Raw genomic sequence first — 24,374 nt, 5'->3', positions numbered from 1 at the left:
CGCCCTGGCGAAGCTGCAAAATAAGGTCAATAATAGACCCTGGATGTTGCATCCGACTAAGCGGGCAGCTAAACTTTGAGGTCAGTGGGGCTGGGCTAGCCGCCATATTGCGGGCCCCAATAAGCAGTAGTGCAGAGTCCCGGGCTTTGGCTTGATTCAATTCAATTCAATTCAATTTTATTTATATAGCGTCAATTACAATCAGATTGTCTCAAGACGCTTTACAGAACCCATATGCCTGACCCCCAGAGCAAGCCCAAAGGCGACAGTGGCAGGAAAACACCCTTTAAACAGGGAAGAAACCTCGAGCAGAACCCGGCTCTATATAGGGGGGACCCATCTGCCTGCTGGCCGGGGGGTTGAGAGGGACAGAGGAGGGCAAGGGGGAGGGATGGGAGAAGAGGGAGGGGTGGGAAAGCAAGGAAAACACAACACACATTTGGATACATGCATGACAGGATATGTGACACAAAAAGTATAAGCTAACATTGAAAACTGACTCATAGTTTACTCTGATGATGTACGGCTCTGACATTAAACATACTCCATATATAGCTAGCAGTAAAATTCAAACAGTCCATCCAGCTCTGGGACCAGGGACACTCGGAGAAATAGCACAGGGGGAAACAGAGTGAATGTACTGCAATAACGGTATACATATTAAATGTAAAGGTAGATAGAGAAGGGCTCAGTGCGTCAAGAGAAGTCCCCCAGCAGCCTATAGGCAGCATGACTATTTATTTATTTATTTATTGTTTATTTAATAGGGACCAGTGTATACAATAAACATGTATAACACTATGACATTTATAGCCAGAGCTAATTTGCAAAGTCCGTCCCGAGAAGGGCTTTTACAGAAGAGAGAAAGAGAAAAACAAACAAAACAACAACAACAACATTAATACAAAAACAAATACATTTTGATCAATCTAAAAATGGTTGCAGACCTGATCCCCTTTTAAAACCAGCTTCAGTTCATTTTTAAAAGCCCCTAGATCTAGGTCTTGTTTCAGTTCGCGTGACAGAGAGTTCCACAGTTTAGCAACCTGAACAGAAAAGGCAGATCTTCCAAACACAGTGTCTCTCCTCGGCTCTTTCACATTCCCATTAAAGGCTCCGCGTGTTCTTGAGCCTGTTGCTCTAAGTGGAACAATGAACTGTCCAAGAACCTCAGGGGCTTGATTGTACAGACATTTATACATTAGTTTTAAATTACAGAAGTGTATAACATTTTCAATACTAAGAAAGTGCAACCTCTGCAAAACTTCACAATGGTGGGTTCTAACAGATTTTCTAGCCAGTATTTTCAAGGCTCTATTATAGATCATTCTTACTGGACTAATTGTTGTGATCGTTGCCTGTGACCAGGAGGTTATACAATAACTGAGATGAGAAAAAATCATAGCATGCATAAACACATTTGCTGCTTGAAATGATAAACAGTCCCTTATGTGTCGAAAGGTGTACAGATTTGCCTTGGCTGTTCTTATTATCTTTTTAATATGACTTTCAAATGTTAAATGGGAGTCTAAAATCAGACCCAGATATTTTACTTCCTTTACTTGTTCAATGACTTGACCATTAATTGTCAGGTGCAGTTCCTCATATGGACGACCAAGAGGGATTCAACTGTGCAATGAAGACACAAGCCGAACCCCTCTGGGTCACCCAGTCAGCCCTAACTACAAGACTTGTCAAAAAGGAACGTTTTAAGCCTGGTCTTAAAAATAGAGAGGGTATCTGCCTTCCGAACCCAAACTGGGAGCAGGTTCCACAGGAGAGGAGCTGATAACTGAAGGCTCTGCCTCCCATTCTACTCTTAGAAATTCTAGGAACAACAAGTAAGCCTGCAGTTTGAGAGCGAAGAGTTCTACTAGGATAATATGGTACTAACAGATCTTTAAGATATGATGGAGATTGGTTATTAAGAGCTTTATATGTCAGAAGAAGGGTTTTAAATTTTATTCTGGATTTAACAGGAAGCCAGTGAAGAGAAGCAAGTACAGGGGAAATATGATCTCTTTTGCTGTCTCCTGTCAGTACTCTCGCAGCAGCGTTTTAGATCAACTGTAGATGTTTGAGAGAACTATTTGGACAACCCGATAATAAGGAATTGCAATAGTCAAGCCTGGAAGTAACAAAAGCATGAACTAGTTTTTCTGCATCACTCTGAGACAGAATGTTCCTGATTTTTACAATATTACGCAGGTGAAAAAAGGAAGTCCTACAGACTTGCTTTATGTGCGAGTTAAAGGACATGTCCTGGTCAAAAATAACTCCAAGATTCCTCACAGTAGTATTGGAGACCAACGTGATGCCATCCAGAGTCACTATTTGCTTTGAAAGCGAGTTTGTAAGATGTTTGGGGCCAAATACAATGACTTCAGTTTTGTCTGAATTTAGCAGTAGGAAGTTAAAAGTCATCCAGGTTTTAATGTCCTTAAGACAATCTTGCAGTCTAGCTAACTGATCAGTTTCATCTGGCTTCATAGATAAATACAATTGTGTGTCATCTGCATAACAATGGAAGTTAATACAATGCTTCCTAATAATATTGCCTAAAGGAAGCATGTATAATGTGAAAAGTATCGGTCCTAAGACAGAACCCTGAGGAACTCCATGATTAACTTTAGTATGCTCAGAAGAGTTATTGTTGACATGCACAAACTGGAACCTATCTGATAAGTAGGAGTTAAACCAGTCCAGTGCTGTCCCTTCAATGCCAATTAAATGTTCTAGACACTGTAATAAAATTTTGTGGTCAATTGTGTCAAACGCTGCACTGAGATGTAACAAAACAAGTATAGAGACTAGTCCATTATCTGATGCTATGAGAAGGTCATTAGTAACTTTCACCAGAGCTGTTTCTGTGCTATGATGCACTCTGAAGCCTGACTGAAACACTTCAAACAAATTATTCCTTTGTAAGTGTTCACATAATTGATTTGCAACTGATCTTTCCAGAATTTTAGAGAGAAATGGTAGGTTGGATATCGGTCTATAGTTAGCTAACACATCTGGATCTAAAGTGGGCTTTTTAAGCAAAGGTTTGATGACAGCAACCTTAAAAGCCTGTGGTACATAGCCTGTTACTAGAGAGAGATTAATCAGATCTAACATTGAAGAATTAATTAAAGGTAAAATCTCCTTGAAGAGTCTAGTTGGGATAGGATCTAAAAGACAAGTTGATGGTTTGGATGTAGAAACTGTTGAAATTAGTTCAGAGAGACATATAGGAGTGAAGAATTCTAAAGATTCATCAGGTCTAACAGCCAATTCAAAAGCATCTGTGACATTTGTAGGAAGGGCCAGATTAATTTGATCTCTAATCAGAACTATTTTATGTGTAAAGAAGCTCATGAAGTCGTTACTGGTTAAAGCTAAAGGAATACAAGGTTCAACAGAGCTCTGACTCTTTGTGAGCCTGGCTACAGTGTTAAAGAGAAACCTAGGGTTGTTCTTGTTCTCCTCTATTAAAGATGAATAAGTTGTCCTGGCTTTACGAAGCGCTTTTTTATAGATTACTAGACTATTTTTCCAAGCCACATACACTACCTCTGAATTAGTGGAATACCAGACACTTGCTTTAGTTACAGTAATCAGTACTGTACAGTATTATATGCACAATGAAACTGTTTTCTGGTTATGCAAAATGAATAATAACAGATTTGTTTAAAATTCAAATATTTTATTTTAGTTATGCAATAAACTTAAAGTTTTAATATGCTCACAGTATTATTTAAGTGAAATAACCTGTTTTTCACATTATTACAGGAACAGATTAATATTATATCAGTGTTTCCCCTCCCATATAACCAACGAGGCGGACCGCCTCATTAAAAATCTGCTGACATTGCCGCCTCACTGGTCCGCCACAAAAAAAAAAAAAAGTGCAGCGCAAAACCCGCCGGACAGACGAGACCGTTCGCGGGGGGGTGCGCGGCTGCGGTGGAGACGGCCCGATAGTATATATAATATACCCCCCCCCCCGGTCAACTACTTTCAGCTGAAAGTGACCCACCACCTCACAGCCATTTCAACCCAGGGGAAACACTGTTATATTATTCAATATACATGTAAAACACGCAAATGTACACGTGTAAAATATAATATGATAAAAAGATAACAGACCAATAGAAACAAGCAAATATAACTGAATAACAAAATTAATAAATACAATAAAGTTACACGTAGGCCTAGCTATACATATCACATTCTACTGGTATTTAAAGAGAACCAGTTTCTAAAACTGTTTTCTTACTTTTTCTCCTGTCATCCTCTCTGTGTATGATTTAGCAATGTGGTGCATGCGGATTTTACAGTAACAGCTAGAGAGGCGTTTAATTAGGCTGAAAACATGATTGTTTTCTGGGGTGCAGTCAAACATGTGAGGGTAAAGTGAATCAAATACACCATTTATAGCTACCTCATTCTAAACAGCAGATGTAATCACTTGCACAATTCCTCTTCTTTGAGGCACTTTTCCACTGTTTGCAGCCAGAATTTGTTGGAAACACTTTTCTGTTGACATGCAAACAGTCACATCATCACATGACGGCTTCAGAAGGCCACCTCTGTCTTTTTTGACGATCAAGTCACATATAAAGCTGTTGTCAGATGTCAGGGCAGAAGTGCAAGTTGGGCATAAAATCCTTCTTTTAACCATTTTCACAACATATCCTGCAATGTAGCCTACAGCAGCTTCCTTGTATGCAGACAAAGCTGGGATGACTGGTGCTGTTGAAACATCAGTGGCATCATCAAAACGTAGTGATGATGGAAAATCTGGATCATACTTTGCAAGGGATGCATTAAAAGTGTCGCTTGTTGCATCATTAATCGTATTGGAATCACGCGTCACATAAAGGATGGCTGTGTTGTCCAGCATCTCACAGTTGACATTCGCCCCCTTTATTTCATGGCGCATGAGGAGACGTTTATATGCAGCTGTGAACTGTCGCGCATTAGGGTTATTGTTGCAGCCGCAAGATGACCATACAGCACCAAAGAAGAGCTCTAAGTGATCCTGGCTAGCTTGTATGTCAACAGATACTTCAAGGGTGGATTTTGCCAGTCACAAGCTGTTGGAAAAGGCACTTGATACTTGTAATAGCACTCAGGAATCCAATGAAAGGAGTTTTCTTCTGGCTGCTTGTCATGAGGTGACCATTTACATCTTTAAGTTGAGATATGTAGGTCTCAGCCTTATCCAGGAATGGCTCCCAGAACTTCTGGTTACTCGCTCTCATTGGTCCTTTATACCCCTTGGCTGCAGGATTTCGGCTGTTAAGCAGATCGAATAAGCGATCAAAGATGCGGATGAAGCTAGCTGTTGCCTGGCAGCCTTGAAACTGGGGCAACTCAAGATTTTCACGACAAAACTCCATAGCATCTGCTACACTCGTGCTTAGGGTTTGTGCTGCTAGGTTCACCTTCATCTTTTGCTTCTGCCACATACAGGGATGTGATTTTTCTGCGAATTCCGCTTTTTTTCAGGGATGGGAATTTACCGCGGATCCACGGATTTCCGCCGATTTCATTTCAAGTTTGAACACTTTATTGTTGCTGATACTCCCGCGAGATGGTAACGACGTTAACGATAGCTTGTTAATGACGATTGTAAACGGCCCAGCGATTGGAAGTCGCCGCCGCCGCCGCTGCCGCTGCCACTGCCGCTGCCACTGCCGCCCCCCCCCCCCCCCCACCCCCCCCCCCCCCGTCAACAACCTTCCGCTGGAATCAGAACTTGCTGATCCCATCCCCGCACATAATAAGGGAAGATTTGAGTTTGTTGCCAAGTCGAAGATCCTCTTTATCTTGTAATTTATGTAGCTCTTCGAAATAGCTCCATTTCACATCTTCACCATGCTCATCTTTAATAATTTTTGATGATGCCATAGTGTTCCGTATCAACTTCAGCATGTGGCAGATATCTAGCATGATATAAACTTTGCGAGTACTATCCAATGGGTGGTCAAAGAAGGGAACAATATTGGTCACATCCAATGAGGCTCCAAGATCTGTAAACATGTTAAAGTGACACGAAGGGCCATCACATTTCAGTGAAACAGCTTGCACTCCAACATCGTGCAGCTTCATGAGGCACTGCCTTATGAGATTCGCCTGTTCACTTCCTGACATTCCTTGTATTAAAAAGCATGCACAGGGAGCTTTCCAGTTATCATTGAGGCAGACAACCATAAAAACAAGTGCCTCACTTGCCATCGATGTAGTGTCATCATCTATATCAGTCCCAACATCTACAAATCCAGAAAATTTCCTTCCGTCCCATTCAATGTGCTTCTTTATGGCCATCTCATCTATCATCTGCAGATGAAATTAGTTTAAAGCTCTCTCTGGTACAATGCATCAAATGGAAACATTTATGTTTAATATTGTACATGGTCCCTTTTTAAATAAACTGATAATAAAAATAAAAATAAAACCAGAGCACATACAACTTCTCTATTTTCTCGGTTTGCCTGGTCAACTTTTGCCTTCAGTGCCATGAATGCCTCATCTGTGAACCCAGGGTCACCATTGATCCCTTTGTACCAACTTCTGATGGTTGCTGGATGCGGCAATGCAAAGTTGAAAGTTGACCTAACATACAGTGCCTTGTGAAAGTATTCGGCCCCCTTGAACTTTTCAACCTTTCACCACTTTTCAGGCTTCAAACATAAAGATATAAAATTTTAATTTTTTGTCAAGAATCAACAACAATTGGGACACAATCGTGAAGTGGAATGAAATTTATTGGATATTTTATACTTTTTTAACAAATAAAAAACTGAAAAGTGGGGCGTGCAATATTATTCAGCCCCTTTACTTTCAGTGCAGCAAACTCACTCCAGAAATTCAGTGAGGATCTCTGAATGATCCAATGTTGTCCTAAATGACTGATGATGATAAATAGAATCCACCTGTGTGTAATCAAGTCTCCGTATAAATGCACCTGCTCTGTGATAGTCTCAGGGTTCTGTTTAAAGGGCAGAGAGCATCATGAAGACCAAGGAACACACCAGGCAGGTCCGAGATACTGTTGTGGAGAAGTTTAAAGCCGGATTTGGATACAAAAAGATTTCCCAAGCTTTAAACATCTCAAGGAGCACTGTGCAAGCAATCATATTGAAATGGAAGGAGTATCAGACCACTGCAAATCTACCAAGACCCGGCCGTCCCTCTAAACTATCACCTCGAACAAGGAGAAGACTGATCAGAGATGCAGCCAAGAGGCCCATGATCACTCTGGATGAACTGCAGAGATCTACAGCTGAGGTGGGAGAGTCTGTCCATAGGACAACAATCAGTCGTACACTGCACAAATCTGGCCTTTATGGAAGAGTGGCAAGAAGAAAGCCATTTCTCAAAGATATCCATAAAAAGTCTGGTTTGAAGTTTGCCACAAGCCACCTGGGAGACACACCAAACATGTGGAAGAAGGTGCTCTGGTCAGATGAAACCAAAATCCAACTTTTTGGCCACAATGCAAAACGATATGTTTGGCGTAAAAGCAACACAGCTCATCACCCTGAACACACCATCCCCACTGTCAAACATGGTGGTGGCAGCCTCATGGTTTGGGCCTGCTTTTCTTCAGCAGGGACAGGGAAGATGGTTAAAATTGATGGGAAGATGAATGGAGCCAAATACAGGAGCATTCTGGAAGAAAACCTGTTGGAGTCTGCAAAAGACCTGAGACTGGGACGGAGATTTATCTTCCAACAGGACAATGATCCAAAACATAAAGCCAAATCTACAATGGAATGGTTCACAAATAAACGTATCCAGGTGTTAGAATGGCCAAGTCAAAGTCCAGACCTGAATCCAATGGAGAATCTGTGGGCAGAGCTGAAGACTGCTGTTCACAAACGCTCTCCATCCAACCTCACTGAGCTCCAGCTGTTTTGCAAGGAAGAATGGGCAAGAATTTCAGTCTCTGGATGTGCAAAACTGATAGAGACATACCCCAAGGGACTTGCAGCTGTAATTGCAGCAAAAGGTGGCGCTACAAAGTATTAATGCAAGGGAGCCGAATAATATTGCACGCCCCACTTTTCAGGTTTTTATTTGTTAAAAAAGTTTAAAATATCCAATAAATTTCGTTCCACTTCACGATTGTGTCCCACTTGTTGTTGATTCTTGACAAAAAATTAAAATTTTATATCTTTATGTTTGAAGCCTGAAATGTGGCGAAGGGTTGAAAAGATCAAGGGGGCCGAATACTTTCACAAGGCACTGTAGTTGTCAGTCTTGGTGGAATAGAATTGTAGTGTGAGAGCAAATGACCGAAGTAGAGGAGAAAAGCTTTTTTTACTTGTTTTTTCCCGCTTATTAACTAGAAGCCGTTTCATTACCTCACAAGGTATTCCAGAAAAGGTCTTTTCAAGCACTTCCACCCCTCCATCTGTAATGGGTTTTCACTGTCGGATTTCTTTGACAAGTGTTTTAAGGGAGAGAACTTGTCTCCTTAACCTGCGTACCTTCTGACTGGAAAATTTCAACTTTTTCTTGTGTTTTCCAGATTGTCTACAGCATGATCTAACTTTCTTTTCAGTGTCCTGGGGCTGCTTTCAAGTGTGTAGTTGTGATCCAGTGTTGATGCAATTGGTGTTGAGACTGGTCCTTCCTTCTGGGGGGAACATTGATCTTCTCCATATGCCTGGGGCATCTCACTAGGATACGCTTCCCTGCGAGTTGGTGGTTTCCTATTTTTCTGAGGCTGAAAATAAAAATGTAAAGATCCGTTACCACAATTGCACAATGAAATGTTATTATATTTTCACATAATCAGGAAAAAATGGTGTAATATATATCAGTGATTATCAGCAATAATTACTTAATGACAGTGTGAAATAATAATTATACCAGCAGGATCTCTGATAAATACCAAACATTGACATGTAAAATACATGTAATTGTTCACTTAATAAACATTAATATATATATCATTGACTAGAAGCTACTTACAGGCTTCATAAGATGTTGAGGAAAATCAAATTAATGTTGGCACAGGACCCTGGCGCAGCCTTGTTGTCTGCCATGTTCTGTCAAACCAATGATCCTCAAAGTGGTCGGAACATAGCCCTGCATGTTTAGAAGGAAAATAGTTTTCCCTTCTCAAGTTCACAAACCACTTTTTTAATAGCTCTGGCTGACTGTGTGGAAATCTGTCACAAGACATAGAAATAAAGAGTTAACTTCACGCTTATATATATATATATATATGTATATTATAAGAAGAATTTTTACTTCTTAATAATTTGCTTTATGTCAGAATATAACTTATTCTATAATTATAGGTATATATGTCTCAATATTTATTACCCGTTTAACTTCAGCGGTCCGTATTAGGGCCGTCTTGAGATGTACAAACGTATTTTGCTAAATTGACCGAAGCTGCAAACTCGATAGAAACATTTTACACCCATGAAAAGCTTAGATTCTCATGAATCCTTGTATTACTACTACTGCTTGTACAACTATACTACAGCTGCTATTAATCATCTGGTATTTGGTTGTCCAGTTGTTAGCTCGTGTTAGTGTTTTGCTAGTGGCTAACTAGCAAGCTCTTATAGACTGGAAGCTCTCAACAAGATTTAATAATGAAAAAAGAGCCAAAAACTATTCTTACCGGTGGAAAGTTATTCCAAGTTTCCTTGTCTTGATCATGTGACGTAGTGTTCAACTGTATGCCGCACACTGAGCCTGCATTCTTCTTGTTTTAGTTTTCGTGCCACTGACATCAATGGAAAGCACTGAAACTTTGCCCCCACTAGCTTAATGTCTCCGTAGCACTTCGCTCAGATGGGCGTGTCATATCTACTCTTCATATCTATGGAACACACCCCAAGCCTGCAGGGGCCCGGACATTGTGCGTCCACGCCATGTCCGGTGGTCACCGTGGGAACCAAACAGGGCCAGCCCAAGCCTTCAGTGGGCCCTAAGCGAAATTTACCTTGGGGCCCCCCACGAACGACTTCAGTGCAAAATCTGAATATATGTCAAGTAGTGATGGGTAGATGAGACCTCATCATGTGTGTCACACTTTTCCCTCATTGTATCATTCATGTATCACGCAGTGTCGGTTTGACTAATTGGTGCCACGAGTGGATTAAGAAATGTACTGCAGCCAATGAACAATAAAGTTTGAAACAATTTGTGATGAATGAGCGTGACTGAAGGTAATGCAACTATTTTTTAAAACTGTATGTCTAAAAATAAATACAAATAGACTTGAAAGTGTTTTTGTTTGATAGAGAAAGTAGGCCTACATGTGATAAATTGAATGTTATATTATCAGTAAAATGTAGGCTTAAGTGCTTTGTGCCTGTTGTGACCACAGTCAATGTCAAGTGTTGTTTATAATTCTCTTAATAAACCCAGTTGTGTTACCATGCAGGAAATCATACCGGTAGTAATTTTTGAGCCCCAAAATTATAATTCATAGCATGTATTTCAGCAGTTTTAAGTTTTTACTTTACAGCAAATGCTTCTTTACTTTCACTTCACTGAATTTATTTATTCACATTTATTGGGGTAAATTTTGACCCAATTTACTTTTACTCAAGTAATGTAATCAAGTTCTTTGATCATTACTGACTATGTTGATGTTGGAAGTTCATTTAGATGTTTTTTTTAGTTTCCTTCATCTTTTAACAGAAATTACCTGTAAGGTTGCTTAGCTTACTTTTTATTACAAATGATTGTAAACAGAGTATAAAAGTACAGATTGGCATGCCAGAAAACATATTTTTCATATTTGAAAAGGCACATGACATGTTTATATTATTATACATGGAAGATCTTTTCCAAAAAGGACAATTAAAAATATTTTGATTTTATAACATTCATAAAAAACCAAGTTCTCTAGAACACTAAAATCTTTGCTTTCTTTTTGTTTTTTCTGCTCTCTTTCTCTTTTCATCAGTGTGTAATAATGAACCCGCAAATGTGAGTCGCGCTGTGTACGTTGAAGCCGTGTATAGAGAACAGAAGGATGGATATTGGTTGTTTGTTGGACAAATGTGTTTATATTACCCGCTGTGGTAATCACATCTGAAAATGGTTTATACCGGCGGATTCGTGAGAATTTAAGCTTTCCATCGGTGTATAATGTTTCTATCATCGAGTTGGCAGTGTCGTTCTATTTCGAAAAATGCTTATGTAAATATCAAAACGGCCCGCGGGTTACCGTCAGCTGAGCTGAATATATCAAGGACAACAAGTGCATTTAAAATGAGACTCACGATCCATAGTATCCACAAAAACAATCAACTGATATTTTTCAAAAATTACCTTTGCGTATCTCTTCTTTTGTTCGTCCTCCTCCTTCTTTTTCCTTTTTTCCGCACCTGAAGGATAAACGCGCTTCCATCCTGTTTTTTTCTTTCTTCTTCTAAACATCCTCCTTGATGCCAGTTTTTGATCAACCAACCAAATATTTTGACACGTCTGAGGCTGCGGCTGCCGCCCAATCAGCGACAACTGAACTTACACGCGTGTTGGGTGGTTGCCAGATTAGTCCGAAGCAAGTAATGTTAGATGGCAGTCTGTGGGTCAGTCATCAGACACAGTCAATTTGGGGGCCCTAAGGTGGCGGCGGGGCCCTAAGCAGCCGCTTAATTCGCGTATAGGAGAGCCGGCCCGGAACCAAATATGTAATATGAGATGGCAAGTGGAATCATTAACTCCGCTACACATGTAGAACATCATGAAGTTTTCAGGTGAATAGTTAACGGTGAACTAAGACACATTGTGAGGAAGAGAGGATGGGCTCATAACATGTGTCGAGGGCTGCAAGATATTGGCAATATGTGCAATATGCAATATGGGTGTCAAGAACTGTGATATCGATAAATATTGCGATATTGGATATTAGTGTCGTTGTCCAATGTGATAGCCACTTGTTTCTCTTCTTGCAACCCCCAGTTCGTCAACACATCCCACAGGGCAGCAGCTGTGTTTTTACCGATGTGGAGTCCAGAAAGTAGGAGACTTCTAAGCAGAGTGTTTTCAGATCAAAGTCATTTGTGAGAAAGTGAACAGTAAAACTGATGTAGGGCTCAGTAGTCAGTAGTACGACTGGACCATAAATCTGTGGTGCTTGCAAAGAAATCCACATTATTAAGCTCCACTTTTACAGGCAGCAAGCATGCCTCATACATCTGTGGAATGGCGACTTGGTAAAAGTTCTGTGATGGCACTTGGTATCTGCGGTCGAATTCTTTCAGCATATCCAAAAAAACCTTCTTTGCACACGACATTAGTGGAGAGCGTGCATTTCATGATATAACGTGTAATGGCCACAGTTAAACCTTGGTGGCGCTTGGAAGTTTTTTCATATGGTGAAAGCAGAAAACTTTCACCAATTGTTGTCTGTGTGCTTGCCTTTTCTGCCTTCATGGGAGCAGCTCATGGTGTTTTAGATTGTAAGAAAACGGCATACAGTTCCTTGTGGTTGTGTTTGAGGTGGCTGTGCAGATTTGTCGTGTTTCCTCGCAAAATAGCCACAATTTTTCGACATGACTTGCAAGTTCTTGCGTCTGTGACTCGTCCTGTCTCCTAAAGCCGTAGTACTCCCAAATCTTGGAGGTGCGCTGTTTTTTTTAGGCCACAAGTTGTTCGTTACAGTCGTCTTTCTCGTGTCCTGCCATGTTGTGTTGTGGCGCTGGTAGCAAAAGTGCTATTCGGGGGTGGGGGGAGGGGGGGTTAAGGTCACGCTCAATTGGTACAAGTAAACATCTATGCATGAAATATGAACAACTAAAAAATCAAAAATATCTATCTGGGATAGGTGGGTATCCAAAATAAAAGGCATCATGTGAATTTACAGGAATTTCCCTAAATTTTGACACCAAGCACAAACTTGCTTCGATAAACCTTCTATGTTAATGTATTTTAATTAATGAATCCGAAAGGTCGGACAGATATTTTTTGATTTTTAGCTGTTCATATTTCATGCATTACATACCATAGCACTTTCATTTTATACAGATCCAATCCTTATGTAGCAAGTACGAGTTGTTGCTAAAGTTATGAATATGGACTAGTTCAGAAGATGTAAAAGTTCATCTCTAGGGAGGTGCGTGCATCAGTATAATAAAACAGACAATTGAATAGATTTTAAAGTAGCTTGTGTATTATTATTTACCAGTGAGTTAAAATAGTACATATTTACAATCTGCAGAGATTAAGAATATTCACACAAAAAAAAGTATTTTTCCTTTTTTGTCACAGTTCACATAACATTGGTCAAAGCACAATAGAACACAATCAACCAACCAGAGTATAATACTCTCCTTTTCTCCTCCACAATTTTCCACTTGTTGGTGGAAATATTTACTGTCCGCAATAAAGTTAAGAGAGTTTTGTATCGTCGTCCATAGAAACCACACAGGTTGGGATATGAAGAGAGTCCATAGCGCAAAGCAGTTCATATGCGGACAGCGGGGGACCGAGAGAACAGGGGAGGATGGCTGCAACAGCCCTACCAGACCGCAGGACTGAGTTGAGATGGTAACTTGGTTAGGCTCCTTTTGGGTCAGCTCGCCTCGTATGGGTCTGTGCAACCAGGCACACCTGGCCTATTTAGAAAACAGGGGCGACTATTAATTCTTAAGTTCACCAATTCTGTTAACACTAGCTAGTATTTCTCATTCAGTACATACACATTCAATAACAGTTCAAGACACTCAAAAAACATCATAAATAAATCAATTCCATTTACTGTAGTTTAAAGTGCTTAAAGTTGCTTTAGGTTACAATGTTGAACCAAAAAGGATCAGTAAAAGCATTGCCGATGCGGCTTATAAACAACCCAAAGCCTACTAGCATTAGCATCACAGATCTGCACTAAGGTAAATGAGTGCGGCTAAATGCTAAATGCATGACTGATAGCAGGACAACAGACTCACCAATTTCCACAATAAACGTCACCCAGCAAGTACCCAGCGTCCTATCCGCGATGGTGTCCGACCTCTATAAGTTGTACATTCGATTAAAAACACACAGGATTTAAAATAAGCACGCTTAGCGAAGTTAGCGAGACAAACCTGTTGCAGCCGTTCGTGTTGCCTTCCTCCCGAGTCTGTAGTAAGCAGCGTAGCAGTAGCTTGTATAGGGAAGGTACAAGGTCATGATTGGGCCGAATCAGGCTTGCTTGTGCGTGTGTGCGTACGTCACTGGAAAGGTGTGTTTCACGGACCTATTCGGGAATGGACACTTTATTTAATTTATCAATAAAATTATTCACTTTGAATAAGACGCTAATTTCTATGGGTTACACTTAGATAGCCAAATAATACCACATAAATTTCTAATGGATATGATGTAGTTTGTGTAATGGGTGGCCAATGTAGCAGTTTTAAAGTTCGGGATGGATAAATCGCACTTTGTCATTTCTGTAACATGCAATTATAAATATAAAGAAATGTTTTTCAACATTTCTGAGGACTATAGGGTCACTGTGAAATGATTCTGAAAATTTCCAGTTCCTCTATCTTTTGTGGTTCAGAAGTTATAGAAAGTCTGAAAATGGTCGAAAATTTCAAGTCTTAATTTTGGCCACAATTTTAGGGTGCCCCATCTACTTCAAATGGCCATAACTTTGAAACTAATGACAATAAAGCATGAAATTTTTGGATTTTCCTATCATATATAATGTACTAAATGTATGTAAAAACTTAGCAAAATCTGAGAGGGCAGGTGGGACCACTGGTTGAAATGATATGGAATGACCCTCTTGCGTCTGTGACTCGTCCTGTCTCCTAAAGCCATAGTACTCCCACATTTGGAGGTGCGCTGTTTTTAGGCACAAGTTGTTTGTTACAGTCGTCTTTCTCGTGTCCTGCCATGTTGTGTGTGGTGCTGGTAGCAAAAGTGTTATTCGGGGTGGGGGAGGGGGTTTAAGGTCATGCTCAATTGGTCACAAGAAAACATCTATGCATGCAAAAAGCATGATTTATACATCTAAATAATCATAAAATTATCGCGCAACTTTGCGATTTGGATATCACATTTACCATTATTGCAAAAACTATAACCCTAACCCAACTTTTTATAGAACACAGGATGAATTAAAGATATTATCATAAGGAATAGGCCAGTAATGGCCTAGTTTGAGGGTGAAATTGAGCATGATGCAGTGATGGCTAGAAGTTGGGACTTTGCATGGCTATAGTAAGAGGACAGATGAGTTTCTGTGCAAATTTGCAGATCTAACCCTGATCTGTCAAAATAACAGCGTAGCGGCCCTAATCGCAGCGTAATCTTTTAAACTGACAGCATAACGGCCTGTTACGACAGCGTAACGGGCCGTTATGCTGAAATGCGCTGGCGAGAACCCTGCACACTATATATTCATAACAGGTAATGCTCAGATTCGTGACTACCAGTAATGGCCTAGTTTGAGGGTAAAATTGAGCATGATGCAGTGATGGCTAGAAGTTGGGACTTTGCATGGCTACAGTAAGAGGACAGATGAGTTTCTGTGCAAATTTGCAGATCTCTACCACCTGTGCTACAATGACTTCAGGGTCCTTGAAAATTAGGCACTTTTCATGGGGGGCAATGTTCAGCAGTCCATATCTCGCTAAATAATGAGCCTAGAGGGCTCCCCCTGTATACGTTATAAGCCAGTCTGGTCTACAGCAATACTAAATGGTGCTAAGACATTAATCTGTAAGATTTCTGGTATTTTTAACACCCTTAACCCTACTCGCCAGTGGTTTTTTACAAATAATTTATACATTTTGGGCAAGCCCCCCTGCTCTGTAGAGACTTCTCCTGAGTGTGTGTGTTGTTTCTAGGACATCACCAACATGTAGAGAGCTTGGAGAAAAAATTTATAGTCACCGTGATACCCAGAAGCGGAGATATAAGCATTTTAAAACCTAAAAATTCCAGGCGAGGATTGTGGGAGGGCATTTTGGCCTGAATTATTAAAATTTGAAAATGCCATAACTCAAAAATTATTGGGAGTATAAGCCTGTAAGTTTGCATGTAAAGATTTTTTAAAATCATGATTTCCCTCCACCAGCACACACAGTAAAATTGAAGATGGTGCTGCAACCACCTTCCTGAATATTTGGTGTTTTGGGATGGAATAAGCCGTCTGTGACTCGTCCTGTCTCCTAAAGCCGTAGTACTCCGAATCTTGGAGGTGCGCTGTTTTTTAGGCACAAGTTGTTCGTTACAGTCGTCTTTCTCATGTCCTGCCATGTTGTATTGTGGCGCTGGTAGCAAAAGTGCTATTCGGGGGGGGGAGGGGGTTTAAGGTCGCACTCAATTGGTCACAAGTAAACGTCTATGCATGCAAAAAGCATGATTTATACATCTAAATAATCATAAAATTATCATGCAACTTTGCGATATGGATATCATTTACCATTATTGCAAAAACAATATTTTTTGATATATCGTGCAGCCCTAATGGTGTCTGTTAGTTGACGTTTGTGGAGTTTTAAAATCGTGATCGTTGTGTTATTGACCCTGGAAGCAAGAACCAAAGTTTCCTGTTCAGAGGTGCTGGAAGTGTTTATCTGAACTACTCCACACTGACAGCAACTGCATTGTGTTTCAAACAGTTTAATAATAAAACTCTGACAGAGGACTCAGTCATTCCTCATTTCAGTCCAGAGACATAATTCCATGTATAGAGATCATTCATGATCTAAAGAAAGCGCACGTACAGAGTTAGAGAGTAGAAGTAATGTGTTCAACTGCATTCCACTTTAACATGTTGGGTTTCACTGATGAGTCAAATCAACAGTACAGTAACCAGCAGTAAAATAAGAATAACATTAAAATCCAATGTCCTGACAGGTTTGAAGCTGAAGAGGACAGCAGCTTTATTCAGACAGATTTTACTGGATCCCCATCAAACCTGTCTGTGTGGTGTGTAGAAAAGTACCCAGTGGTGTTTACCATTAGAATCTTTGTGATCCTGTATCCACTGTGGAACAACGTGTTCATAGAAATGTTCAGTCATTTGGAGATGCTTGTATCATTCCTGCTGCTGTGTCATGGCTCCTAGACTTCTATTATAAACCATCATATTCTTTTTGCATCAAACATTCGACTCCTGAGCTGATTTTGTTGGAGACAGCCAGTCCTGGACAAAGTGACAGATGTGTGTTCTCTCATCATCACAGTAGTAACCATTAACTTTTGTCTCTTTGTCCCTCCAGAGCTCCCACAGTTATGTCTGTGAGAATGAGAAGACTGTGTTGACCATCAGCCCCATGACCAGGAGAGAAAGTCCATGGTGGACCATGAGGACCCAGAGCCTCTACGGATTAAAGATCAGCAGGAGGAACTCTGCACCAGTTGGACCAATCAAACCCAGAGATTTCTCAAATTAAAATGGAACAGGAAGAATTGTGCACCAATCTGGACCAATCAAACCCAGAGATTTCTCAAATTAAAATGGAACAGGAAGAATGTGCACCAGTCTGGACCAATAAACCCAGGGTTACCACAAATTAAAGTGGAACAGGATGAACTCTGCTCCAGTCAGGAGGAAGAGTTAATTGGATTGAAACAGGAGACTGATACCTTTGAGGTGACTCCTGCTGATGAGGAAAGTGACCACAGTGAACCAAAACCAAACAGTGATCAGCTCCTGTTTCACATCTCTTGTGTAGCTGAGAGCCCAGATCAGGAAGGAGCAAGGATGTAGACTCAGGATCAACTGGATGTATCGAGCAGAAACCAAGACATCAGAGTAACAGCAGTCACAGTAATGATGTAGACAATGCTCCAACGTCAGAGAGACAGTGTGATAATGACAAGGCAAGAAAATCTCTACCATGTGATGTCTGTGGAAAAGCTTTTAGGATAATCAATTTATTCATACATGCAGAACCCACACAGGTGAGAAGCCGTATTCTTGTGAAACCTGTGGAAAAGCTTCAGTCGAGGACCATTTGACTGACCACATGAGAGTCACACAGGTGAGAACCGTATTTTTGTAACACTGTGGAAAAAGCTTCATTCATCAACACATGAACCACATGAGTTCACAGGTGAAAGCCTATTCTTGTGGACCTGTGGAAAAAGCTTCAGTCAACGGACCCATTTGACTTACCACATGAGATGTCACACAGGTGAGAAGCCATATTCTTGTGGACATGTGGAAAAAGCTTCAGTCAACGGCCATTTGACTGACCACAAGATGTCACACAGGTGAGAAGCCGTTTCTTGTGGAACCTGTGGAAAAAGCTTCAGTCAACGGCCTTTGACTGTCCACATGAGATGTCACAGGTGAGAAGCCATATTTTGTAACACTGTGGAAAAAGTTTAGTTCAACAGACATAATAGGCACATGGAGTTCACACAGGAGAAGCCATATTCTTGTGGAACCTGTGGAAAAAGCTTCATTCAACGGACCTCTTTGACTGCCACATGAGATCACACAGGTGAGAAGCCATATTTTGTGAAACCTGTGGAAAAAGCTTCAACCGTAGTCATCGATTAAAAGCCACATGAGATCCACACAGCTGAGAAGTCGTGATCCTGAAACATCTGTGGAAACATAATGTCAGAACTAAGCTTGAAACAACATGGAAGAATTGGTAGATGTTTTAGTTTTAAAGTACCTTTAGTCTGTGCTTCAACAACAATTGTGAGGAAGTATGTAAGCAATCCTTGATGATCAGACCAGATGGAGTCTGGACTGTGGTGGTGGTGGAGCAGGCAGAAGAACCAAACTGAATGTCTGGATGGATATGGTATTGGTACAGACTGCTTCATTTCTGCTATCATGACATCCTTCATCAGCAGAGCAGTGATTGGAGATATTGTGAAGCTGTTTGGAACATTTTCACATCCTGCTGAGAGAACATGGCTGTTCAGGTGTGAACATACTGCTGGAATCCACTCAGCTTGAGCTCTGCCATCTTTCAAGTAAAAGGAGGCAACGAGATACAGAGACATTGTGACAGTAGGACACAACAGAGTGTGTCACTGCAGCAGAGGAGATCTGGACATGAAATAAAGTTGTAATAAAACGTCTACAGCTCCATGACTGCTTCATGAAATGTTTTGAATGTTTTCAAACAGATGAACATTTACAAGTTGTTATAATGAATGTAACATTGAAGAGCCCCAGCAAGACATAACCAACATTATTATGTTTTTAACCAACACACAAGTGGTTTTACTAGTAGTAGCTGATACACTCCTGCAAATGTCAAAACCAGAAATGTTAAAAACAGGTGAAGCTGTGCTGCAGTTTCTGCTGGTTAGATAAAGGCCTTATGCTATTTATTTCTTCTATTGTCACCACATGGGGGTGGCATGGATCAGTGGGTAGAGTGGCCGTCTTGTAACTGGAAGGTTGCCGGTTCGATCCTCGGCCCATTGCTCATGTCAAGGTGTCCCTGAGCAAGACACCAAACCCCTAATTGCTCCTGATGGGTTTGTGGTTAGCACCTTGCATGGCAGCTCCCACCATCAGCGTGTGAATGGGTAAATGTGACATATCATCATGTGAAGCGCTTGTGATAAAAGCGCTATATAAATACAACCATTTACATCTGTGTGATTTGTTAGTAGGATCTCATTGTGTCATCATACAGCACATTTAAAACAACAGCAAATGAGTCAAAATATTTTCCAATGGAGAAATAAGTATGTTAAGAACTGACCTAACAATTTTAAATAATGAGTCCACAGTATTATTAAATATGTACAAATGTCTGACTTATTCAAATATTAAATTAAAGCTGCTATAATATGTTATAAATATGAAATGAAATGTCATTGTATATGAAAATGTGCAATGACAATAAAGGTTTGATTGACTGATTGAAATATATAAAATAAACTAAAGTGACCAACTTCATGGTTTAGACTAAGAGCCGACAATATTATACACAGAAACCCAGCAAATCAAGGATCCTCCATGAGACGAGCTTCAATCCAACCGTTACAGTAATTTAAGCAAACACTTTTAGTCTGCTGCTTGACGACCACTGATGGCTGAGTTGGATTTAGTGAAGACATCTGCAGATGAAATATGAGGAGTAGAAGTGGATCCAGTCATCCCAATGACCATTTTTGCATTTATTGTTAACGAATTACAGATGAATTGATACAGAATAAAAAAAGACTTACACTGAAGAGTTTTGAAGAAGGCTGAGTTCCTTGATGCAGCCACATGGTCAATAAACTGTTTGCCTTCCTCAGCAACACCAGATGCTGTGGCAGCTGGTTCTTAAACCTTCCTCTTTGGGCTCCATTTTCAACTTCCTCAGCCAGGTGGAGTTAAACTCTTTGTATTCCTCAAAGGGAATTTGTCTTTCTTGATTTTTCTGCACTTTCCCATAGCCATTCATTCTCCCATAGACACACATGCACTCTCTCTTCTATTCACATCCACATACTAAAAACAAAAGGGAATATATGAAATCAACATGAAGCTCAATTTGGTTCCTACACCAACTTTATTGTCATTACACAGAGTCCAAGTATAAAGACAAATGCAGTTGAGTACGTAACTGTAAGCGCAAAATAAGCAGTAAAAGTGCTTCATGAACAGTTTGGGTGTCTCCATTATGATACGTTATAAACAGTACTAAGTATTGTGATCACATTAAGTATATAAATGGAATCTAAATTCAGAAGGAGTCAGAATTCATGAATAACATCATCAAGGCCCATACTGAAGAAGAATGGGGTTCTCATATACAAACTTACTCAGGCCGATCTAACAACACTGATAATGGTGAAGTCACTGTTGGTTTATTCTTTCCAGTTTTCAAGATCAGAAAAGGCTTTAGAGTTCCAGATGACGGCATTCACTGCAGAGATATCAGGGATCATTTTGGCCCTTTGATGGGTGATGGACAACAAACTGGTCAAGTCAGTCTTATGTAGCGATTCATCAGCTGTGTTGACATCTATAAAGAAGCAAACTCCAAATCCAGACCCAATTTTCTCTTTGAAATATTTCAAGCACTGTTTCAAATCCACAGAGCAGGGTGTGAGGTGGTTTTATTTGGGTTCCAGCACATATGGTGTGGAGGGCAATGAGGAAGCAGATAGCTTGGCACAAAGAGCAACCAAGGAGGAAAGAATAGAATTTGATTTAGCACACAGAGAGTCAGATTATGACTGTTATTAACAAACTAGTCAAAGAAATATGGCAGAGGGTTCAGGAGACAAAGAAGAGGGGGACTGATTTTGCTATTCAAGGTAAAATGGAAAAGTAAGAAGGCACTCCAGTGGTGCTAGAAGAGGCTCAATTGTTCTAACCTGGCTAAGACTCAGACACTGCAGTCTGAAAAGTGGACTGGCTTTGATTGGGAAGCACAGAGACAGGAACTGTGAGTGTGGTGAACTAGAAACTGTGAGAAATGTTCTTCTGAAGTGTAAGCTCTACTCATGCCAACAGAAGAAACCTTAGAGACAAGGAGCAGCTGGACGAACTGTTTTTAATCTTTGCTTTCTACTTAACATGGAGGAGTGGACAAATACACACGTGGACAAAATTGTTGGTACCCCTCAGTTAAAGAAGGAAAAACCCACAATTCTCACTGAAATCACTTGAAACTCACAAAAGTAACAATAAATAAAAATTTATTGAAAATTAAATAATCATAAACAGCCATTACTTTTGAATTGTTGATTAACATAATTATTTAAAAAAACAAACTAATGAAACAGGCCTGGACAAAAATGATGGTACCTCTATAAAAGATTGAAAACTATTTGACCAGAGTGACATGATTAACTCAGGTGTGTCATTTAATTGACATCACAGGTGTTTCCAAACTCATAATCAGTCAGTCTGTCTATTTAAAGGAGACAAGTAGTCACCCTGCTGTTTGGTGAAAAGGTGTGTACCACACTGAACATGGACAACAGAAAGCGAAGGAGAGAATTGTCCCAGGACATCCGAAAAAAATGATAGACAAACATCTTAAAGGTAAAGGCTATAAGACCATCTCTAAACAGCTTGAAGTTCCTGTGACAACAGTGGCTCATATTATTCAGAAGTTCAAGACCCACGGGACAGTAGCCAACCTCCCTGGACGTGGCCGCAAGAGGAAAATTGATGACAAATTGAAGAGACGGATCGTTGGAATTGTATCCAAAGAGCCCAGAGCAACCTCCAAAGAAATTAAAGGTGAACTCCAAGGCCAAGGTACATCAGTGTCAGATCGCACCATTCGTCATTGTTTGAGCCAAAGTGGACTTCATGGGAGACGACCAAGGAGGACACCACTGCTGAAAAAAAGTCATAAAAAAGCCAGACTGGAATTTGCAAAAATGCATGTTGACAAGCCACAAAGCTTCTGGGAGAATGTCCTTTGGACAGATGAGACCAAACTGGAGCTTTTTGGTAAGGCACATCAACTCTATGTTCATAGACTCAAAAACCAAGCATACGAAGAAAAGAACACTGTCCCTACGGTGAAACATGGAGGAGGCTCAGTAATGTTTTGGGGCTGCTTTGCTGCATCTGGCACAGGGTGTCTTGAAAGTGTGCAAGGTACGATGAAATCTGAAGACTATCAAGGCATTCTGGAGAGAAATGTGCTGCCTTGTGTCAGAAAGCTTGGTCTCAGTCGCAGGTCATGGGTCTTCCAACAGGACAACGATCCAAAACACACAGCCAAAAACACCCAAGAATGGCTGAGAGAAAAGCGTTGGACTATTCTAAAGTGGCCTTCTATGAGCCCAGATCTGAATCCCATTGAACATATGTGGAAGGAGCTGAAACATGCCATTTGGAGAAGACACCCATCAAACCTGAGACAACTGGAGCTGTTTGCTCATGAGGAGTGGGCCAAAATACCTGTTGACAGCTGCAGAACGCTCATTGACAAATACAGAAATCGTTTAATTGCAGTGATTGCCTCAAAAGGTTGTGCAACAAAATATTAAGTTATGGGTACCATCATTTTTGTCCAGCCCTATTTCATTAGTTTGTTTTTTAAATAATTATGTTAATCAACAATTCAAAAGTGATGGCTGATTTTGATTATTTAATTTTCAATACATTTTTATTTATTGTTACTTTTGTGAGTTTCAAGTGATTTCAGGGAGAATTGTGGGTTTTTCCTTCTTTAACTGAGGGGTACCAACAATTTTGTCCACGTGTGTATGAAGAAACTTCTGTACTTTCTCATAACCACAGTAGGTGGCAGCAATACGCCAGTGATGCGTCTAGTCCGCCTAATTCAATGAGGAAGAAGAAAGTAAGTCAGTGTTTCTGCCGGAACTTCACAGTGTGACACCCGGCGGATGTAAACAAAGAAGCATGAGCAGAGTTAGCTTCACTGCTGTGTGGACTGAGCTCTAAAACGGCTGTATTATAGTATGAATGAGAAATATCAGAGCGAGAAAGTAACGATGTGTTCAGTTGAGTATCTGAGAGAGTTGATCAGCGACAGACTAGCTGCTGCTGCTGGAGAAATATTCACAGAGTTTGAAAAAACCATCGTCCAGTACCAGGAGGAGATCGATCGTCAGCGCAGACTGCTGGATGTCATCTGGAAACCACACATCCCCTTACAACCCACAGGTGTGTGTGTTTTGATGGTGAATGTAGTAACTCAATGTGGACCTTGAACAGAAACTTTATTTTGCTTCGGCCATTCATTGGAATTCAGCTCAGTACAGCCCGTTCTTAGCAACACACGATACTCACAGTTCTTGCTGTGAAGATGAATAGCTCTTTATTGAGGCATGACAATGTCAAACATGAACTTAGTAGAATTATTCAGTTTCATTGGTTAAATCCTCTGAAGGAAGAAAATTATGGAAAAAATTGGGAACTCCTTAAATTTGAAATCAGTGGATTTTTTAAGAAGATATGGAAGTGAGTTAGCCAAATCTAGACGCAAAAATTAGGAGAAAGTAATCGTAGATATAATGTCCTTGGCTAGCATTGCACCAGAAAATCTCTCACTTGATGAAAAATTAAAATTAATTGAACTTCAAAACACTTTAGATGATATATAAGGCTAAAGCAGAGGCTGCTTTTGTTAGATCGAGACTTAAGTGGCTTGAACATGGTGAACAAATGACTTCCTGTTTCTTTAAACTAGAAAAACTCATGCTAAGTACAATGCCATGTCTCAATTGAATATTGATGGAGTTGTGACTGAACGTAAGAGCAGTATTTCTGAGTTTTGTTATAGTTACTTTTCCTCACTTTATAAAACAAAGTTTGACAAAGATACAATGGATAGACTGTTTCAATGTATTGATTTTACAAACTCCATAACGAAGGAAGAGCGGTTGATGTGTGACACCCCTCTTGCACAACAAGAAGTACTATGCAATGATGCAAGTTAAGAGTAATAAGTCACCTGGAGTTGATGGTAGTGTTTCAGAATTTTATTTAGATTTTGCCGATCTCT

At 40.3% G+C, this 24,374-nt stretch overlaps 1 protein-coding gene across 4 annotated transcripts in view; it reads left to right on the top strand.

Annotated features, from left to right (window-relative positions):
- The window catches only part of LOC127535658 (zinc finger protein 239-like), a 62,010-nt gene that overhangs the window by 22,715 nt on the left and 14,921 nt on the right, over positions 1–24,374 (top strand). Inside the window, exon 3 of one of the 4 annotated variants that reach the window (XR_007944509.1) lies at positions 19,218–19,846. The exons of 2 other annotated variants lie outside the window; for them this stretch is intronic. Coding sequence is in view for 1 of the 2 variants with exons in the window: in XM_051954193.1 (XP_051810153.1) it covers positions 23,329–23,533 (205 nt within the window). In the remaining variant the exon portion in view is untranslated. Of the gene's footprint in view, positions 1–19,217; positions 19,847–23,204; positions 23,534–24,374 lie in introns of those variants that run through there. One more of the 4 variants, XM_051954193.1, reaches the window with a different exon arrangement.

Source organism: Acanthochromis polyacanthus, chromosome 10 (assembly GCF_021347895.1).
Source record: "Acanthochromis polyacanthus isolate Apoly-LR-REF ecotype Palm Island chromosome 10, KAUST_Apoly_ChrSc, whole genome shotgun sequence".
Taxonomy (NCBI): domain Eukaryota; kingdom Metazoa; phylum Chordata; class Actinopteri; family Pomacentridae; genus Acanthochromis; species Acanthochromis polyacanthus.
The sequence above is the reverse complement of the archived record's forward strand: the minus strand, read 5'-3'. Positions and strand labels throughout refer to the sequence as shown.